Below are 22,782 nucleotides of genomic sequence, written 5' to 3' on the forward strand. Positions count from 1 at the left end.
AAACCTCTAACATACCCAGTGGGCTTAATTTACTAAAACTGGAAAGTGTAAAATCTGGTGCAGCTGTGCATGGTAGCCAATCAGCTTCTTACTTCAGCTTGTTCAGTTAAGCTTTGACAAAACAAATAGAAGCTGATTGATTTCTATGCAGAGCTGCACCAGATTCTGAACTCCCCAGTTTTAGTAAATTAACCCCACTGTTTCAGCACACTGCGATCAGTAAAATATTGCAGTAAGTTCTCCATCCACAAAAAATTCCCTTCTGTCAGATTGTAGTCCACAATCACTTGATGTACTGGCAGAAGTAATGGGCTGTAATTGGGTTATTCACTCACAATTACTATTCACGTTCGGGCTCATTTAACAAGGCAGCGAAAATAACTGTGTGCCAAACCAGTAACCCATACCAGCCAATCATATTTTGCCTTGCACAGTCTACAGTTAGCTGAAATCTGGTTTGTTGCAATAGATTACTACACTTTACCCCTTAAAATTTGCACTAACTTATTAAATAAGCTCTGCTCTAAGCATCAGTGACTAGTAAAGGAGGAATGAGGTTGAACAAGGTTGGAAGAGGATGATTGGGGTGGGGTAGCAGAATCATCAGTATAAAAGTAAAAGGGATATAAACCCAAAATCTAAAATGTAGTGTTAGATGTGCTAACATGGCCGGATCTAGGGGGGTGCTGGGATGGGCTGCGCCCCCCCCCCCCCCAGATTTCCCCCAGAAGCCAACCACCCTTCCTGTTTCTGCCTTGGATGCTGTGCCCAGCCACAGTACCGCTTCTCCCATGGCTGAGACACAGCTGGTGTAATGTGGGGGGATGGTGGGGGGCAGTAGACTCACAGGCATAGGCATCCAGGTGCTGCCCCACTGCGATCACCAGCATTTGCATCATCTATTGCAGCCTTTAACTATGAAAGTTTCTGGTGCCACTTCAGGACTCACACTAAACAGGGTGCCAGCATGGGTAGAGTCTGTACCAGGTCTATGCACACACCCGAGGCAAAATAAATTCAAAATAAATTCAAACTGCTGCACTCCAAGAAATTTATATGACACTTGGGCTTTCTTGCAGTGTGCCAGCTTGGATCTTTTCCTGCCTGTCACACTGATCCAACAGAGCCAGGGAAGCTTTCCCTAGGCTCCTACTTATGATGACCAGTAAGGAAAATGGCGGTGGACAGAAATAAGGGAGAATGAAGCAGAGGGGAATGTAGCAAGGATGGAGGTAATGGATAATGTTCACGGTGGAGAATATACATGTATACAGAAGGATATCACAGAAGTAGAGAAAGGGAATGATGTAAAAGGATTTGGGCTAGAAGGAGGGGTTGGAGGTGGAGGATTTATGCTGATGAGGGGATGGGTTGAGAATACAAGGGTTAATGGTGGTATTTGTACAGAAAGGGAGTGTTGAATGGGGAGGATAGGATCCATGCATGATGTAAAAGGATTTAGGATAGAAGGAGGGGTTGGAGGTGGAGGATATATGCTGATGAGGTGATGGGGGGGGGGGGGTAAAATTAGAAAGTGGGGGGAATTTGGGTAGGGGTGCATAGTATCTGTGCTTGAATGGGAGTTTGGGAAGAGGGGTATATTTGAACTTGTCCTAGAATCAGGGATTGGGGGGTAAAAAAGATTTATGCTGGGAGCCCCTCCCACCGTTAGGCAAAATCTGTCCTATGCCACTCACTAATGACTTCTGAACTCTGCATTATTTACTAATGACCTCTGAACTCTGTCTCACTACTGACCCCTGAATTCTACCTCACTTACTACTGACCCCTGAGTTCTACCTAACTTATTACTGACCCCTGAACTCTGTCCTGCCATCTACTGATCTCAGAACTTTGCCTTACTACTGAAGCTTTGTGACACTTACTAATTGACCCCTGAACTCTGTGTCCCTTTAAGCCACAGTCAATATGCAGCATAATGAAAGTCACGCCCAATTATTGTCGCTGCACTTTCTTTTTCATGGGCAGAAGAGCCAACTTATAATCTTGCACACAGGCCCACTGTGTTCAGAAAACTTCCTTATAGCCAACCTCTCTGAGCAGGTGCAAAGGGCACCCTCTTGTGTCACTCTTGCATATTGAGAAAGCTTAACCCCCCCCCCTCCCACCACTGAGTGTGTAGTTGGCTGCTATGTTGCCGTTCTTACCTATGAAATTTCCAGATCAGAATGGCAGTGGAGCTGTAGTAGCCAGCTACACGCTGTGCTTTGGCTGTTTGTAAGAGGATGCAATTTCATCTATTTGCAGTGTGGAGAGGAGATCTGCTGTCTGTGCCAAGGCTGTGTGCAGTGCAAGGATGGAAGAAGGAGCCCTGCTGAGTTCCCCACCAGCAGTGACCCCTGTCCTCTGCCCTGCCATCAGTGATCCCTGTCCTCTGCCCTGCCATCAGTAACCCCTGTCATCTGCCCTGCTAGCAGTAACCCCTGTCCTCCTTTCTGCCAGCAGTGACCCCTGTCCTCTGCCCTGCCAGCCGTGATCCCTGTCCTCTGCCCTGCCATCAGTAACCCCTGTCATCTGCCCTGCTAGCAGTAACCCCTGTCCTCCTTTCTGCCAGCAGTGACCCCTGTCCTCTGCCCTGCTAACCCAATACACTGCCCTTCTGATCCCTGTCCTCCTCCTTGCTGACCCCTGCACACTGCCCTACAAAAACTAATGGCTTCTGTGCACTGCACTACAAATTGCTGACCCTACCCTCTGCCCAGTTGACCATCCATTCTCTGTCCCTCTGAAATGTTTTAGTGCACCCCCATATCAGACGCTAGCAGATTTAAGTACACTGACAAATTAAAACCAAACTCCAGCTAACATTTTTTTAAAATAATTACAGCAAAAGTTTTGTTCCTTTTGGGATAAAGGGATTTCCATAAATAAATAAACACTAATCATTGTAAACACCCTTGAATGAAATGATTTGTCTTAACTCTCCAACTGCTACATCCGTAGGACAGTTTGTTCTGTTCAGAAACAACAGATACCTGGGGAAAATAATTGGAAGATAGCTTAAAAAAGAAAACCATTGCAGCCATTACATCTAAGGATTGGTAATCTGAATTATAATAAATGTTTGCTTTTGGTTTAATACCACTTTAGGTTTAAGCAAGTGCTGTCTAATTGGAGGTGAGATATTATATTTAAAGCAGAGGTTCACCCCCCCCTTTATATTTGGTACACTTTTTTTGGGGGGGGGGTGAGTTACCTGATTTCAACAGATTCCTGTTCCCCGTCTTCTGGTCAGATCGCCACGGCTATCTGAGCAGAAGTTCGCCCTTCCCCACCAGCCTTCTGGGCCTGCAGCATCTATCACAAAGTGCAGCGTGGCTCATACATGCGTGGTTGGAAGCCGGCTGTGAAACTGCAAGGCTTCACTGTTCGTTTCCCATAAAGAAGATGCTGGAGCCTGCACCCAGAATCAAAATAGGCTCAGGTGAGGACATCGCTAGATCTAGGGGCAGGTAAGTGTCCTCATATTAAAAAGTCAGCAGCTACAGTATTTGTAGCTACTGACTTTTAATTTTTTGGGGAGGAGACTGAAGCTCCTCTTTAAATGTCACTTTTGAACCTCTGTTACATTCATTCTCCATCGCTAAAGTCGAGTCCTGTTATCCTGCAGCTCCATTTGAGTGCTCTACATAGATTGCCATCGCTGACCTCATTTTTTGGCCTTGGTCACTGTCATGTTGATCCACGGCTTCAATACTTTCTGACTTACTATCCAATACAAACCTGCAGATCGAGAGTTCTTACTTAATTTGCTGCATCCTTGTTCTGTCTCAGTGACTCAAAGCCGTAAAGCATAGCAGTCAAGCAATTAGGTCATATAACAAGAAGCTAGCTGGAAGATCTCTGAAAGCAGAAACACTCGGGTACATGTAATATTTACACGCCTAAATTAATATGCTGAAAGGCATGTTACCCATTTCAAGATCCAGAAAGGAGTCTTTTTTGACCTTACCTTTATCGTTACACATGGAGGGATACATTGTACTTTGCAAAAGTGTACTAAAAATAACATTGCAAGAGAGAATTCCCATTTTCTTTTGTACTTTTTTGTAAAATGCAATTTTATAGAAGATTTTGCTCAATAGCAAAATACCCTGAGGATATAGAAATAGAGCATTCTGTCACTTGATTAGTAAATGCACAAAGAGTTTAAGAAAATGAAGTCGACCTCAATATTCTTATTCCATAGCTGCTTTTAAAAAATCATCTTCAAGGTGCTTTCAAATTCTTCCTGCAAGCTAAAGACTGCTGTGTTTGAAAGGTCTCTATTATGAAGCATATAAAAGATAAATCCATTAAAAATAAATAAAATTGCAGTTGCTAATCAGGAATACTGTTGGCATTTAATACCGACAGAACATTTCACGATTTAACAATGTGAACTATTCATAGTGATTGCTGCACAGTTATTCGCTTTCTGTTATTTCCACTAAGACTGAAAGTACTTAGGCTGGAGGGACAGCCGGAATTACATTTAATTTATACATGCCTGCTCAATTATGTTGAAAGTAAACTCAAATAAACTATTCTTGTTAAAATAGTTTGGAGGGTATTTAGGGCTGTAGAAAATGCCTTTTCACAATTTGGTCTGTTTTAAACCTGTGGGAATGCAATTGCAAAATGTACAACACATACTAATTACCCAGACAGCATTTCTTCAACCAGAAGGCTGCCGTGAAAGGCCTGGCCTTTAGCATAAATTCTGCACCTTGTTAATATGATAACATCACTGTGTTTATTGTGCTGTTACGTTTTAACTGTCAAAGAGTTTATTAGACCCATTGGGGTGGTTTACTAAAACATCATGTTCAGTTTGCAAGGGAATTGTCACTTTATAAGGGAGAGTTCACTTAATTTAGTAAATATGGAGAAGCTGATCCATGCGCAAGCAAAATTTTAGTTTTTTGTTTTTTCACATTTCCCTTGAATGTGATTGGGTATTCTTTGCAAAGTGATTTTTCACTACATACCTGCAGCTGTGCACAAATGCTGGGCAATTCTTAAACACACGTGGGTCGTAATCCATAAAAGAAATTAGCCGGCAACCCGGTGCGTTCCCAGTTCCAAATTCTTTATTAGGCTACTATAAAAGAGGCACAATATAGCAAACATGTTTCGGCCATGGCGGCCAACTTCAAAGCAGGAAAGAGACCGCCATGGCTGAAACATGTCAGCTATATTATGCCGATTTTAATGTAGCTTAATAAAGAATTTGGAACTTGGAGCACACCGGGTTCCTAGCTAATCTCTTTTATGGATTAATGCCTTGGGAGCACATACTCCAGCCATGAGCACCGACCCTCAGAGATCCATGTGGTAACAGACCAGTCGAAGGTGGGAAAAGTTTTTTTTAACTTGTGGGTAGTGTCAAAGCTTACCCATTTTCTATCACCTCTCACATTTCTATTGGCCCTTCACTGGGATGGACTTTACTTACTGACCAATTGAAACGTGTGTGAGACAGTAGAAGGTGGATAAAGGTCCTAAGGGAAGCCAAATGAGAGATAAAAAATTGTAAATTGAAAAATCCATAGATAGTGGATTAGCTCTGTTACTACTATGAAGTTCCAGAGCTTTGCCTGAATTAAACAGCCGGAAAAAGGTTATATAGCAGAGAGGTGCCTATATTTTGTACTTATTTGCAGATTTCTTTCACATTATATTGATTGTGTCACTTTAAAGCCCAACTTCAAGAAAGAATGGAAATTAAATGGTGTATTGTGCATCAATTACTTTTCTCCACGAATTACTGGATTCCAAACACCTCTTCCTAAGCCATCATGCAGTGTAATGAATCAAGATTACAGTTTCCTCTACGAGGAAAATGAATATCTTGTTTTGGGGACCAGACATTTTTCCCTGCTCATTATCCTCTTGGGCACTGGTCGCCTTACCAACACAGTGAGTACTCCTGTTTCTGGAGCCTAAGAGAGAAGACTCAGCCACTGGAAATTGTTGCCTCCCCTAATAGGTGGAGTGATGTGGCCACCTGAGCAAGGACCCCAGAAAATAAAGAAAAGAAGAGGGAGGGATCATCATGTGCAACTTGAAATGGAACACACCGGGGTTGATTTATTAAAGGCAAATAGCCTGTTCACTTTCCAAGGAAAGTTTCCCTTAGCTTAGTGAATGTGGTGAAAATTCACTTTTCAAAGATTACCCAATCATGTGCAGGAGGGAAAAAAATGCAGTATTTTTGCTTGCATGTGATTAACAATTTTAGAGACAAATTTCCTTGCAAGGTGAGCAGCCTATCTGCCATAAGAAAATCAATCCTATTATTTTTCAAAGGCTGGCCAGTGACCATGAGGAGATCAGGGCAGCTGTTTAAATAGTCATTTAGATTTGCTGGTTAGTGCTATTATAACAGTTCATTAGCAGGAGTTCCACGTGGAAAAATCTTCTTCAATCATCGTTGAAGTAGATAGTGCTTGTACACATATTTCCTAATTTCTGCCTGAGTGTGGAAAACCTTCTGTTTCTTCTTGATTAAAGTGGTTATAAACTCTTACATATGCCCAGTGAAGTGACTGGCCTTGGGTGATACACAGAGATGAAACAAATCCTCCTACATAAGTTGTACCTGTTTAACTGCAGTATTCCCTTCTCTCTACATCTGTTCAAAGTTCAGAATGTAAAGTATAAAGCTTATCTGAGAAAAAGGGGTGGAAAGCTGAAGTTACACTCTGCAGAACTCAGTGTGAAGACCTCTGAGAGCTGATTGGAAGGAAGGAAGGGACAGCCCCCCTCCCCCTTCCTTCACACAGCACACAGAAACATAGTTGAGGCTGTCAATTAGCTGGAGACCCCCCCCCCCCCCCCGGTCACAATGTTTCTCTTGGTGTCAGAAAAACTTGTCAGAAGTGACGCATGCTGATCCAGAGGATTGAAGCAGCAGACAGAAATGACTCTTAGTGCTCTTAATAGAGACAAGTACACACTAGGGATATGCTTTGTACATACAGTATTTTGTCAAAAGTATTGGGAATCCTGCATTTACACGCACATGAACTTTAATGGCATTCCTATCTTAGTCTGTAGGGTTCAATATTGAGTGGGCCCACCCTTTGCAGCTTTAACAGCTTCAACTCTTCTGGGGAGGCTGTCCACAAGGTTTCGGAGTGTGTCTATGGGAATGTTTGACCATTCTTCCAGAAGCGCATTTGTGAGGTCAGGCACTGATGTTGGACGAGAAGGCCTGGCTCGCAGTCCTGCTCTAATTCATCCCAAAGGTGTTCTAATAGGGATGAGGTCAGGACTCTGTGCAGGCCAGTCAAGTTCCTCCACCCCAAACTCACTCATCCATGTCTTTATGGACCTTGTTTGTGCAGTGGTGCGCAGTCATATTGGAACAGGAAGGGGCCATCCCCAAACTTTTCCCACAAAGTTGGGAGCATGAAATTGTCTTGAAAACGTCTTTGTATGCTGATGCCTTCACTGGAACTAAGGGGCCAAGCTCAATCCCTGAAAAACAACCCCAAACCATAATCCACCCTCCACAAAAGGATTTGGACCAGTGCCCAAAGCAAGGTCTATAAAGGTCTATAAAGACATGGATGAGCGAGTTTGGGGTAGAGGAACTTAACTGGCCTGCACAGAGTCCTGACCTCAACCTGATAGAACACCTTTGGGATGAATTAGAGCTGAGACTGCAAGCCAGGCCTTCTCATTCAACATCAGTGCCTGACCTACAAATGTGCTTCCGGAATAATGGTCAAATATTCCCATAGACACACTCCTAAACCTTGTGGGCAACCTTCCCAATACTTTTGACAATATAGTGTATTTCATGTCTAAGGTTTAAAACCACTTTAAAAGTATATTCCCAAGTAGTTTAAAAACATCACTTTAATAGTACATTTTGAACACTTCAGTTAAAGTGGTTGTAACACCAAAACCCTAAAAACACATAGTCTGATCAGTTATTGTATATATTTTCATAATCTGTATTTTGAAAAAATTAACAAATCTTCTTTTGGATGCCTTTTTTAAAATATTCATTAGGTCACATGATCTGCTGTTGCAAGCAGCCAGGGGGCATGACTGTTTTACAAGCGCTTGTGTCACTCCCGGAAGTGACATATGCCGACAAGGCTAAGTGTTTCCAAGGGAATGGAACACAGAGCAATAGCCCAGCGGCATATGCCACTTCACCTTTCCCCAGTTGACTTGCGCAGTTGAACAACAAGTCTGGGGATTGAAACCAATAAGAAGAGGAGAGGGACGGGCAGGAGGCAAGGCTCCAAACTGGCCATGGAAGATACAGACAGGCTGTGCAGTGCACTGACCATGGTATCACACGGATAGGCTTCCGTGCTAGCGTGGTCAGTTTTCAACCAGGAAGGAGGGGAACTGTCAGGATCAGCTAGGTATTGTTGCAGAGTGCGATCACTGGGTGCAGCGGAGTCCATTCAGATCAGACATTGTGGAGTAAACAGGAACTGGCTTCTTTATTGGAACATAACACAGATATCAAAGATGTCACCTTATCATTGTGATAAAACACAGACAGGAAGAGATAACCAACAAGTACAGTGCAGTGTACAGGAAATACACATCATAGAAAATGCATAGCATATCACTTAGCATTAGCGACATCTACTGTCCTATTTGTGAACTGCAGTTTATCGGATAAGCTAAAAGCTGTTGTATCTCCAACAGGTATGAGATGGCAAGATCAGTAAAAATGAACATAGTTATATAAAAAAATGTAACTTTTTAGAGAGATAGATTATTATAATTTAATTTTTATGGTTACAAAGTAGATCCCCACCTCTTTACGGTTGCCCGTGTTTTAAACTGACAAAGCTGCTGAATGGCTGTTAATAGGCATATCAGTAGGATCGCAGAGCCAAAGGTATGAATCATTGGGATCTAAGAGTGTCATCTGTTACGAGCCACTGAGAGCTAACAAACACTTGTGTTATGAGCTACTGGGATTGGATTAAGCATGCTGAAATCCACATATATGTTATAAGCCACTTGGGGCCGAAAGCTACATGTGTTATGAGCCACAAAATTATGAAACTCAAATGTATGCCATGAGCTACTGGACGGAGAGTGCTTTGTGTATGTTATGAGCCACGGGATCCTAAGAGCCACATGTGTGTAATGAGCCAAATTATGCTGAGAGCTACATGTGTGTTATCTTGCTTTTTTCTACACACACAATGAAATATAATATAATAGAAAATGTTCAGCTTTCCCTTTTTTTCGGTTTCTCAGGATAGATGTAGCTGTTTGGCTTTTGATTTGCAATGCTATTATTGGATGAAAGTGTTGAAATCCCCAAGTGCTTAACAAGGCTGATCTAATATTTATGGGTACCTGTAGAATTTGTTCCTTGTCAGAACTGCCTGAAACACAGAAACGCTGCCCAGGGTAGCTGTCACCTTCTCATCTCTCATTATCTACAAAGGGTGAATCACTGCTTTGCTCCCATTTCAGAATTTGTGGGCATTTATGTTCATACATGTGTATACAGCTTTATGTATAAGCTGATTTAGAGAATTATTAAGCTTATGTTTGATAAGCGTTCAGGGGGAAGTTAGTGCCATAGAATTTGCATAAAAACTCTGCAAATATATCTCTGTATGTATTTCATATTCATATATTGGCTTCCACTCACTAGTAAAGATTACTTTTTAAAGGACACATAATAAAAGAAATACAGATTATGGCAGCCTTTCTCAACCTTTTAAATACACCTTTGAATTAACTTTCCAGGCTCTGGCAACCCCTGCCAAGAATGACTATATCTACAATTCATGATACATTAGTGCAGGGGGTCTCCAAACGATGGCCATCCAGTTGTTCAGGTACTACAATTCCCATCATGCCGAGTCATGTGTGTGTGAATGTCAGAGTTTTACAGTGCCTCAAGGGACGTGTAGTCTTGCAACAGCTGGAGGGCCGTAGTTTGGCATCTGTGTGGTGATCAGTGGGAAGAATGCTTCTTACACTTGTGGTTATTGGAAAGAATTCCCCCCTTCAGATAGCTAAAAAGATAAATGGTGTCAGTGGGAACTTATCTGAGAGACAAAAACTGCTTATTTTCAAGCAACCCCTAGCAACCTCTAGGGGAAAAAATGATATTCCAAAAACAGTATCTCTCCTGCGCTCAAGTGGTAGGCGGGAAGGTGAGTGATTTAAATTTAAATTTGCACACATATAGGCGGTCTTGCTGCCCCCTCAGGACCAAGTGTGTCCAAAAACACTGAAAAACAACAACAAGAGGAGGGCGCACAAACCTTGTGCATTACCACTAAAAAAGTTAATTAAAGTCCAAATAGGTAGCATACATTATACTCACAAACGTAATATGTATACATGCATGTAGGAAATGGGAACCTTCAGGACATTTCTATTCTGCTGGATGGCGTGATGACATCCACAATGACCTGGCTGACGTGTTTCGAGGGAGAACCCTCTTCCTCAGGGCCAAAAAAGCCAGTGGCGTTTGTGGTCATTGTGGACGCCATCCAGGAGTATAGAAGTGTCCTGGAGGTGATTGGTTCCCATTTATTACATGCATGTATACATCTTACATTTGTGAGTATAATGTAGGCTACCTATTTGGATTTTAATAAACTTTTTTATTGGTAATGCACAAGGTTGGTGCTCCCTTCTGTTGTTGTTTTTCAGTGTTTTTGGATAACCTCTGGGGGAACCCTGGTTAAAAAACACTGGGTTATGGACCGCCAATATTGACTTCCTTCTGAAAACACAAGTTATTTGGCTGCCTCTGCTTTCAGAGTCATGGACCTGGAAAAAGCACACAGCCAGTGATGTCAATTTTCGGATGACCAAATCTGGATATTAGTTCTGGATTAGTGATTTAGACTGCATTGAAAACTTTGATTAGCATAACAGTAAGGCAACCAGAATTTCATCAATGGCAGCCTATGTATTTTTGATGCATGTAGCACCCACTTACACCTGCGTGGCTGAGGTGGCTGCTCTTTGGGCTAGCATTTCAACTTTTAGTGCAGAAGCCATGCCTTCCTATAGGGTAAAAGGAAATTGGGCAGCAGTCATTTTTGTAAATTTTTTTGTTATATTCCAATCTTTTTATTAAAGTTTCAAGTAACAAACAGGCTTTTTTTGTTAAGGGAGAAAATAACAAAATAAGCACTTGGATTTTGAGTAAAGTTAAGACACATTACATCAATATCAAAAAGTCTCAAGCATAATCCCACTAAGGGTACATACCTGAGATTCAATAGGCAGCTAAGCTGTAAAATTACATATAGGATTGAGTCATCATGAATTAAAGGTACAAAATTGTTCCTACATCCAACTGTGTAAATGTACCAAGTAACTATAAAAAAATTGTAGAGTAATATAATACAAGAAAAGATTGTTGCCAGAAAGAAAGAAGGGAAAGGGAAGAGGTAAAGCATCATTGAGGGTATCCCTGGAGCAGACAACACCCTATTAAGATAACAAATCCACGGCTGCCACGTTTTGTCAAAGTTTGATTGAGTATTGTTGAGAATAGATTATATTTTATCGTTAATCATTATCCAGTTCAGTTTATGCTTAACATATTCAAAGGTTTTTATTGGTCGATTCCAACATTTAGCTATGGCAATTCTGGCAGCCAGAATCATGTAAATTATCAATTTATCCTTGTTGTACATTTTAAAGATTTATTTAGCTTTAGTAAATTTAGAAGAGAGGATTAGGGCAAAGGATACACAAAGACAGGCAAATTACAGCTCCAAAATTCTTCTCTAGTAAAGTATGTATTTGGCCCAGCCAAGCAGATTCCAGGCCCTATGCAAACACAACCACTTTAGTGGATAAATGCTGAGAGCTTGCAATATCCACCACCAGCAGCTTATACCTAGCTTTCCAGGACACCTTTCAGCACAGAAGCCTCCTCCTAAAATGCTCCACACAGACAGTCATCCTCCTCCAGGACGCAAGCCAACTTCTGTTTCCTAGGTCAGCCCTTCATTAGCATTGGAAGGCAAGAACCTACCCTACTGGCAGAAGCCCAGGAAGCAAGGACTAACTCCCACTGGCATCCTCTCCATGCAAAGCCTGGGAGGAAAGACCCTTCAAAAAGGTTACCCTAAATAGTTTTTATTTCTCCCTGGTCAATCACCAGGAGGTTTATTGCCAGTAATGTCAGCCTGCATTACTGGGAATAAACCTCCTGGTGATTGACCAGGGAGAAATAAATGTTAATAACTCCGAATGTTGTTTCTATTGCTCTATCTACTAGAGAACACTACCTAGCAAGAAGCAGAAATAAAGAATAGTCTGATTCAACACACACAGAAACAATACCAATTAGAGCTTAAGCTACAGTATCTCACAAAAGTGAGTACACCCCTCACATTTTTGTAAATATTTTATTATATCTTTTCATGTGACACCACTTAACCACTTAAGCCCCGGAAGATTTTACCCCCATTCCGACCAGGGGGTATTTTGCGATTCGGCACTGCGTGACTTTAATGGACAATTGCGCGGTCGTGCGACGCTGTACCTAAACAAATTTGGCGTCCTTTTTTTCCCACAAACAGAGCTTTCTTTTGGTGGTATTTGATCACCTGTGCGATTTTTTGATCACGCGCTATAAACAAAAAAAGAGCGTCAATTTTGCAAAAATAGCAATATTTTTCACATTTTTTTATATGAAATTCCCCCCCAAAAAAATGTAAAAATCAAAATTTTTTAACATTTTCGGCCAATTTGTTTTATGCTACCTATGTTTGGTAAAAAAAATCGCAAAAAGCGTATTTTGATTGGTTTGCGCAAAAGTTATCGCATTTACTAACAAAGGGAAAGATTTTTGTCATTTTTGTTGTTTTTTTTTAACGCGTAATGGCGGCGATCTGCGATTTTTTTTGCGGTACTGCGACATTGGGGCGGACAGATCGGACCCTTGACTGACATTTGTGACACTTTTGGGGTTACCAGTGACATTTCTACAGTAATCAGTGCTATACATATGCACTGTTACTGTAAAAATACACTGGTAGTGAAGGGGTTAACTTTATTTGGGAGGGAGGGGCTGTGTGTATCCCTAGGGGCGTGCTTTCTACTGTGATTGGCTGTGGCTTGAGCTGTAAGGACACTGATCAACGGATCTACATACTAGATCCGTGTGATCAGTGTCTTTACAGCGAGGAGAATGACAGGTGGCTTGTTTACACAAGCTGCCTGACATTCTCCCTCTCCCCCGCCGATCGCTGAGTGACCGACGGACATCGGGTCCGCTGGTCACACGCGCGGGGGGGTCCGTGACCACGCGGGAGCGGGAGCGTGCCTCCGGGGGCGCACGCTCGCTCCCTAGACCCTCACAAGCTAGTCACGTAGCCCTACGTCACTTTGCCTGTGAGGGGCTGACTGCCAACGTAGATCGGCGTTAGGCAGACGGCAAGTGGTTAAGAAATTACACCTTGCAACAATGTAAAGTAGTGAGTGTACAGCTTGCATACCAGTGTAAATTTGCTGTCCCCTCAAAATAAATCAACACACAGCCATTAATGTCTAAACCGCTGGTAACAAAAGTGAGTACACCCCTATGTAAAAATGTCCAAATGGGGCCCAATTAGCCATTTACCCTCCCTGGTGTCATGCGACTCATTAGTGTTATAAGGTCTCAGGTGTGAATGGGGAGCAGGGGTGTTATCGCTCTCACTCTCTTATACTGGTCACTTATTCAATATGGCACTTCATGGCAAAGAACCAATCTCTGAAGATCTGAAAAAATAATTGTTGCTCTACATAAAGATGGCCTAGGGTATAGGAATATTGCCAAGACCCTAAAAATGAGCTGCAGCACAGTGGCCAAGACCATACAGCGGTTTAACAGGACAGGTTCCACTCAGAACAGGCCTCGCCAAGGTCAACCAAAGACATTGAGTGCACGTGGTTGTTAGAGACCTTGCGCTCCTTCACCTTCCGTTTGAGGATGCCCTACAGATGCTCAATAGGGTTTAAGTCTGGAGGTTGTCTTTGGGTAATAGATGTATGAGTGCTGCCGGCATTGCTGGAGACATTGAAGGGGGATCAGCCTGTCAGTGCTCAGACTATACGTCGCACACTGCATCAAATTGGTCTGCATGGCTGTCATCCCAGAAGGGAGCCTCTTCTAAAGATGATGCACAAGAAACCCTGCAAACAGTTTGTTGAAGACAAGCAGACTAAGGACATGGATTACTAGAACCATGTCCTGTGGTTTGATGAGACCAAGATAAATGTATGTGGTTCAGATAGTGTCAAGCGTGTGTGTCGGCAACCAGGTGAGGAGTACAAAGACAAGTGTGTCTTGGCTACAGTCAAGCATGGTGGTGGGAGTGTCATGGTCTTGGGCTGCATGAGTGCTGATGGCACTGGAGAGCTACAGTTTGTTGAGGGAACCATGAATGCCAACATGTACTGTGACATACTGAAGTAGAGCATGATCCCCTCCCTTTGGAGAGTGGCCCAGGGAAGTATTCGGACATGATAATGACCCCAAACACACCTCCAAGTCAACCACTGCCTTGCTAAAGAAACTGAGGGTAAAGGTGATGGACTGGCCAAGCATGTCTCCAGACCTAAACCCTATTGAGCATCTGTGGGGCATCCTCAAATGGAAGGTGAAGGAGCGCAAGGTCTCTAACATCCACCAGCTCTGTGATGTCGTCATAGAGGAGTGGAAGAGGACTCCAGTGGCAACGTGTGAAGCTCTGGTGAACTCCATGCCCAAGAGGATTAAGGCAGTGCTGGAAAATAATGGTTGCCACACAAAATATTGACACTTTGGGCCCCATATAGACATTTTAACTTATGGGGTGTACTCACTTTTGTTACCAGCGGTTTAGACATTAATGGCTGTGTGTTGAGTTATTTTGAGGGGACAGCAAATTTACACTGTTATACAAGCTGTACACTCACTTCTTTACATTGTAGCAAAGTGTCATTTCTTCAGAGTTGTCACATGAAAAGGTATGAAAAAATATTTACAAAAATGTGAGGGGTTTACTTTTGTGAGATACTGTAACTACAGTCTAGCATTTCTCTAAAATACTATGCACTCCAGCTCTGTCCCTGTGTGCTTTTCTGCTCTCTGTAGGGAGAAATATATTAAGCACTAACATCTAACTTGATCCACACAACCCATATTGATGGAGCAGTGGTCTGCTTGGATTCCATCCCTTGTTCCAACAGCTATACGGGATCTGCCAGCAGTAGTGATGTAGAGAATAGTAGATTACAGCCCAAACATTACAGATAACAGTGAGGGGACCGCACCAACCCCAGCCACATGTGTACTGAGCCATTGGGTACATTACACGAAATCAGCTTACTTTCCAAGGGTCAAAGAAACGTGATTCTTGCCTCCTTTTCCATTGTGTGTGAACACAGACTTATAACTTAACACAAACTTTTGTTAAAGGCAAATTATGATATGATAGTAGCAAATCTGAAACAGATTCAGTAATGTCCCTCCCCCCTCCTTCCCCTTGAATTTTCTGTCTGTATGAAGCACTGAAGCGGGTGAGCACACATATTACCTGCATCTGCAATGCAGGGAAAGTGGGTCAAAGTGTAAAAGCAGAACTCCGGGGATATTTAAAAAATAACTATAGTTCCAATATGTATTAAAAAATAAATGTAAAATTACTGGTAATTTAAATGTACAGAAAAGACTTCTGACAAAAGGATACTGGGGACCAGGCCCCTCTTGCCTCTGGGCTACAAACCATTTGCATGAGTTGTAGGATGTTAGATATCAGAAAACCTGAAAAATCCAACTGTATGTAATTATTGATTTAAAAATTGTAACATGCTTGTGTAAGTTTTTGAATTATTTATTATCTATTTGTGATCTGTTTCTGGAGCTCAATACCAGTTTCCATTTTTATGCTATGTCTTTCAGCTGACTTTGGGCTGTCAAAAATTGTGGATGATCAAGTGACAATGAAGACTGTGTGTGGGACTCCAGGATATTGTGGTAAGGGAAATTAAATATTCCCATTTTACTGAACTTTTTTTTTTTTTTTTTTTAAAAAGCATGACACAAATGCAAACATTGTTTAATATGAGAGAATAGCTAAAAATATTATTATTATTATTATACAGGATTTATATAGCGCAAACAGGTGGCGCATTGCTTTACAATATAAAGGGAGACAATACAGCAACAATACAATTCAATGCAAGAGGGTTAAGAGGGTCCTACTCCTGCCAGCTTACAATCTAATAATACTGTGGTCTCATACCATAATACAGGTGATGAGGGAAGTGTTTTTCACCACATCTTGTGGCCCATTGCAACTTATTCTTATTTATATACACATTAGGAACAGAAAGGATTGTAGTGGGCCTTTGGTACTTGTAAGCAGAAGGGTGCTTGTCCTCAGTAGTGTTCACCACTGACCAGTAGGGATGGGCTTAACAACCCCCTGCTCGGTTCGCACCAGAACTTTCGATCATGGTGAAAGTTCAGGACCAAATAATGAACCCCATTGAAGTGTATAGGACCCAAATTGGAAAAATGCCTGTTTTGAAGGCTTATATGCAAGTAATTGGGCATACAGTGGTTATGGGGGTCCTGGTACTGCCCTGGGGGACATGTATCAATGAAGAAAAAGTTTGTAAAATACGTCATTTTTAAATGAACAGCCATTTACTGATGCTGAAAGTGAAAGCATTAGAATGAGAAATAACAATAAAAATGAAAAATTCCAATCAATATAGTGACTTGGGGGGTCCCCTTAGTCTACCTGTAAAGTGGCACATCTGTACTGTGTATAGAAGCTGCTGCAGACATAATTGCATTTATAAAGCCAAAAAAATTAAATTTTCCCTGCAAGCTTTCTTTATTTTGTAAACAACGGCTTGGGGAGCCAGTATGTATGATGAGGCCACAATGTAGTGCACTAGGAACAAGATTAGGAATTTTTTGGATACATTCGGGTGTCTCTTCCACAGACTTTGATTAAAAGTAACAGGTTCGGAAAAATTGGTCTTTCAGTGTCGAAGGTGCCTTCATGCTGTAACTCTATAGAGGTACTCTTGATGAAAGCAAAAAATGGCCTTGCTGTCAAAAATTGAAATGATATGCACCTGTCAAACAGGTGCAGAAAAATTGGTCTTTGGGTGTCTATGGCGCATTCACACCGTAATCCTATAGAGGTACTCTTGATGAAAGCAACAATTTGCTTTGCTGTCAAAAATTGAAATGAAATGCACCTGTCAAACAGGTGCGGAAAAATTGGTCTTTGGTTGTCTATGGTGCCTTCACACCTTAACCCTATAGAGGTACTCTTGATAAAAGCAAGAATTGGACTTGCTGCCAAAATTTTAAATGATATGCACCTGTCAAACAGGTGCAGAAAATTGGTCTTTGGGTGTCTGTGGCATTTTCACACCGTAACCCTATAGAGGTACTCTTGATGAAAGCAAAAATTGGCCTTGCTGTCAAAAATTGAAATGATATGCACTTGGCAAACAGGTGCGGAAAAATTGGTGTTTGGGTGTTAATTGTGCCCATTAATCCTACACCAAAACAAATTCTTCCAGATGAAATCAACACCCTCAACACTAGGCAGCCTAGAAGTCTTGCAGAGATGTCACATCCCAAAAACACTTAATCAGTGACATCGCCATCAGGGGCTTCATAGCTGCCGATAATCCAGGACTGATTAATTTTGATAAGTGTGAGACGGTCCACGGTGTCGTTGGACAGACGTGTTCTATTATCAGTAACAAAAATCCAGCAGCACTGAATGCCCATTCGCAAAGCATGCTGGATGCAGGGCAGCCCATCAGCTCAATTGCATACTGGGCAGGTTCTGGCCAATGATCTATTCTCATGATCCAATAATCCAGTGAATCGTCAACTGGAAAGCTCTCTATCTCTGTTTTTGCCCCAAGATAATTGTCCACCATATGATGCAGATGCTGCTGATGGAATGTGGAAGCTGAGAGCCCTAGGCGGCAAAGACTAAAAAAATTGTGAAATGCATTACTAAGGCGGCCTCCTTCTCCACTGCTCCTCTCTTTACAGAAGCCTCGAAACTACGTTTTCCATGACACTGTAATCTACCAGAGTTGGGAAAAGCATTCAACCCCTCTTTAAAGTGTCCTCAAGAGATTTTATCTTCTGTACCCTTTGTAGGGATGGGATGAGTTCTGAGACTTTCCCCTTGGAATGGTGATCAAGGAGGGATGCCAACCAATAGTATTTCTTCTCCTTGAGGCCACGTAATCTTGGGTCATTTTGCAGGCTTTGAAGCATGAAGGAGCCCATGTACCGCAAGTTTGCGGAGGCATGAGAAGCAGACTCCTCTGGGTCTCTGAGTATTACTGTATCTGGAACTGCCTCCTACCAGCCACATACTACGACCAAGTGTTCTGGGGATGGAAAACATCTGTTGAGGGTTGACGTATGTCTTCCTCTGCTTCAATGCCTCCAAAACTGTCAGAATCCTCCTGCTTCTCCTCTTGTGTGTTCTGTGGTGTAGGAAGAATGGTGTCTGCATAAAGCGGGTGTCACGTACCTTGAAGCAGAGCCTGACGTGCAGAGGGAGACACTGTGGCTCTGGCACCACTGGAGTTGCAACAGTGGATGTGAGAGTGCAGTGGGGTAAGAGTGCCTGCACTGGTCTTCCGTTGGCAGCCGAGATGTGTGGCCGATGAGTCACTGGGCAGGACTGGATTGCTGAGCAGCTGGTAGTAGCAAAAACAGTGGTGCGGATGCCCAGCGGATGCAGGACAGCATCACCAGGCACTGGACAGAGCAGGATAGGCAAAAGACTGGAGCATGGTCAGACAAGCCGGATCGATCACAAATAATCAGATATGGCATGAACAACAGGTAGAGAATAGTCAGTGTACAGGCAGAGGTTGGCAGCAGGATATCAGGCAGGGAAGCAGGTATAACAAAGTCTAGGCAAGCCAGGGTTAGGATTGGAAATAAGCAAATGTGATCAGATAAGCCGAGTCAATACAGGAATCAATACAGGAACAGAACTCAGGTAAAGCTGCAGATCAGACAGTACTGCACCAATGCAGCTGGTGCCCTTATATATGCCATTTAGGCACCAGTGCTAAAACGGCTATTGCGCGTGCATGTGTATAGACATTTGCATCTGGCGAATCTTTGTGTGCACATGTGCATTTCTTCGCATGCGCATCTGCCTATTACTGGAATGTCCCTGATAGCGGGCCTTGAGAGGAAAGGAAGTCCCCCTCTTCCTCCCGCTGCTCTGCCTCGAGTGCCCTGTCCATAATGCCACGCATAGTCTGCTCCAGCAGGAACGCAGGGATTGTGTCACTGATGCATGCATTGTCACAGCTCACCATCCTTGTGGTCTCCTCAAATGGTGACAGTACAGTGCATGCATCCTTTATCAGCAGCCATTGGCGTGGGGAAAAAAAGCTGAGCTGGCCTGAGGCTGTCGTTTTGCCATAATCACACAGATACTCACTGACGGCCCTCTGCTGCATGTGCAGCAGCTGCAGCATTGCTAAAGTCGAGTTCCACCTGGTAGGCATGTCACAAATCAGACGGTTTAAGGGCAGGTGCAATTCCTGCTGAATTTCAGCCAACCGAGCACTGGCTGTGTATGACCGCTTGAAATGGCTACAGACTCTTCTGGCCTGCTTTAGGAGATCTTCCAACCCTGGATACCAATTTAGGAAATGCTGCCCCACCAAATTGAGGACATGTGTCAGGCATTGTACATGTGTCAACTTTCCCTGTCTAAGGGCAAACAGGAGGCTTGGGCCATTATCACACACCACCATTCCTGGCTCCAGCTGGCATGACATGAACCCCCTCTGGGCCTGCTCCTGCAGAGCTGCAAGAATCTCTGCTCTGGTGTGGTTCCTGTCCCCTAGACACACCAACTAAAGCACTGAATGCCACCTTTAAGCCTGACTCATTGAATACCCCCTTGAAGACTAAGGGAGTACTTGTGGTTCGTAGGACAGTCCAGCAGAGGAGGACATGGAGAAGGAGGAGGGGGTAGAGCTGACAAATCTTGCATCATCACCACTAGCTGTATCGAAATGTGGCAGCACAACAAGCTGCAGGACTGAGCCCTGTCCTGCATCCTTCCCGAATTGCAAGCAGGGTTACCCAGTGCTGTGAACGAAATATAGTGTCCCTAACCATGCTTGCTGGACCACGTGTCAGCAGTAACGTGGACTTTGTGGCTGACTGCCTTGCCCAACGATGTCACAACATTGCCTTCTGTATGATGGTACAGAGCTGGAATGGCCTTACGTGAAAAGAAATACCTGACTGGGAACCTGCCATTGTGGAACAGCACATTCTGCAAATTCACGAAAGGGGTCAGAATCCACCAAATGATAAGGCAGAAGTTGTAAACCCAGCAGCTTTGACAAGCTTGCATATAGCGCTGGGCACGTGGGTGGCGGTGACTGTTTTTTTTTTTTTTTTTGTTCACTGCAGCAGATAGGGCAGAGAAATTTGCTAGCTATAGTCTACACCTGGTGGTGTGCTACTGGCAGATGTGCTGGAAGGACCTGGGACACCCTGCGCTATACCATTATCCCTGTAAGTGGAGGCTCCTGAGAGGTCATGAGGTATAGCGGAGGTAGACTGAGGTGAGTAAGGAGGAGGAACAGAATTGTGTCCCTTTTGTGTGGTTTTCAGGTGCTCCTGCCTGAGGACTGACCAGGTCCACCTTTGCATGTGGACACATATGCTGCTGGCCCACTCACAGTGCCATGGGAACGTCTGCCTCTCCTTGTTGGCCTTCCAGACATGATGGGAAGGTGCTTATTATTAAAATGTAATAAAGATGTAGAAATGTGTACATAGATGCACTTTAATCAATCGAAAGTGGTGTTTGGTGCACTTTAACCTGAGTACTCACTACACAGACACATTCCACCAACACACTACAATATACTGCAGTAAAACAGCACTAACGCACATAAGTATACTGAGTTAAACGTGCACTAATACACACAAATATACTGCATTAAACATGTAGTAAGGCATTGAAATATACTGCGTTAAACGTGCAGTAACGTGCAGAAATATATTGTGTTAAATGTGCACTAACGCACACAAATATACTGCGTTAAATGTGCAGTAATACACTTAAATATACTGCGTGAAACGTGCACTAACACACAGAAATATACTCCGTTAAACGACACGTAATGCACTGAAATATACTGCGTTAAACATGCAGTAACGCATATAAATATATTTAGTTAAACATGCACTAACGCACTGAACTATAATGCAGTAAACCTGCCCTGACAAAACAAACTGACACTGATTTAACTATCACTAGATTCACACTAAAGTAAAAATGAACGTTTAGTACACTCACACTGACTGAACTATCATTAGATTCATACTAAAATGATTTTCTACACTAACAATAGAATCAGAATAGCACACTAACTCTTTAGTAGTACTTAACAGAGCCCTTTTCTATCTCTCTCCATGCAGATATCACACTACAAATAGCTGCTATTGAAAAATACTTTTTTAGTATGGGGTGGGACTAAGAGCAATGAGCCATGATTGGACAGAGTCATCATCATTACATTCTCCAATCATGCCTATGACAGTGCTCTGTACCCTGATTGGGCAAAGCTTTCATTGCTTCAGCCAATTAGGGCTCCCAATGCACTGTGCGGCGGCGCAGTGCATTGTGGTCATTCGGCGGGTCGAACAAACGCCCCAATAATTCTGGTGTTCGTCGAACGGGCAAACAGCCTATGTTCAGCCTGAACTCATGCTCAGGCTGAACCGTTCGCTCATCCGTACTGACCAGCTTCTCAGAAGTGTGGAACCAGCAAAGACTGAATGATTTAAGTGAACTTTCTTAAACTGTGAAAAGGAAAAAAAAGAAATAGTCTACTCTACAAGATACTCAGGCTTCGTGTTTCACACAGAAGGACTTTATCAAGCTTGTCTCTATTGACAGGATGGGCCTAATTCACTAAAATAGGGAGAAGAAATAGTCATTCTACATTTAGTTACTCCCATTTAAAACAATTGAGACCCCCAACTAGGTGAACATGTGAACAGAAAAGTGAGTACAAATAGTCGAATATACATTTGTGAATTCCAAATCGGCATAGTCACTGTTCCATAACTGACAATTGCCAATTAGTTTCTATATGAAACTGCACTGCAGTATTTATCTATGATCATGTGTGTACATGTATATATGGGATGTGCTCTACCTCGTGTGTGGCTATTTATTTATATTACAATTATTGTGAATAGTTTTTTTTCTTCTTTTGCCAACAAATGCTGTTCTAAATGAGTATTACAGAGTAATGTCTGCTATTCCATGAGGTTACATGTATTTATCATTTACAGTTACATACAGTGGGTACGGAAAGTATTCAGACCCCCTTAAATTTTTCACTCTTTGTTATATTGCAGCCATTTGCTAAAATCATTTAAGTTCATTCTTCTTCCTCATGAATGTACACATAGCACCCCATACTGACAGAAAAACACAGAATTGTTGACATTGTTGCAGATTTATTAAAAAAGAAAAACTGAAATATCACATGGTCCTAAGTATTCAGACCCTTTGCTGTGACACTCATATATTTAACTCAGGTGCTTTCCATTTCTTCTGATCATCCTTGAGATGGTTCTACACCTTCATTTGAGTCCAGCTGTGTTTGATTATACTGATTGGACTTGATTAGGAAAGCCACACACCTGTCTATATAAGACCTTCCAGATCACAATGCATGTCAGAGCAAATGAGAATCATGAGGTCAAAGGAACTGCCTGAAGAG

At 42.6% G+C, this 22,782-nt stretch overlaps 1 protein-coding gene across 1 annotated transcript in view; it reads left to right on the plus strand.

Annotated features, from left to right (window-relative positions):
- Positions 1-22,782, plus strand: part of CAMK4 (calcium/calmodulin dependent protein kinase IV) — a 295,961-nt gene that overhangs the window by 224,443 nt on the left and 48,736 nt on the right. The window contains exon 7 of the mRNA XM_082243470.1: positions 15,905-15,979. Within this exon, the coding sequence (XP_082099596.1) occupies positions 15,905-15,979 (75 nt within the window). The remainder of the gene's footprint in view (positions 1-15,904; positions 15,980-22,782) is intronic.

Source organism: Pelophylax lessonae (assembly GCF_965119305.1).
Source record: "Pelophylax lessonae genome assembly, chromosome: 1".
Taxonomy (NCBI): Eukaryota; Metazoa; Chordata; class Amphibia; order Anura; family Ranidae; genus Pelophylax; species Pelophylax lessonae.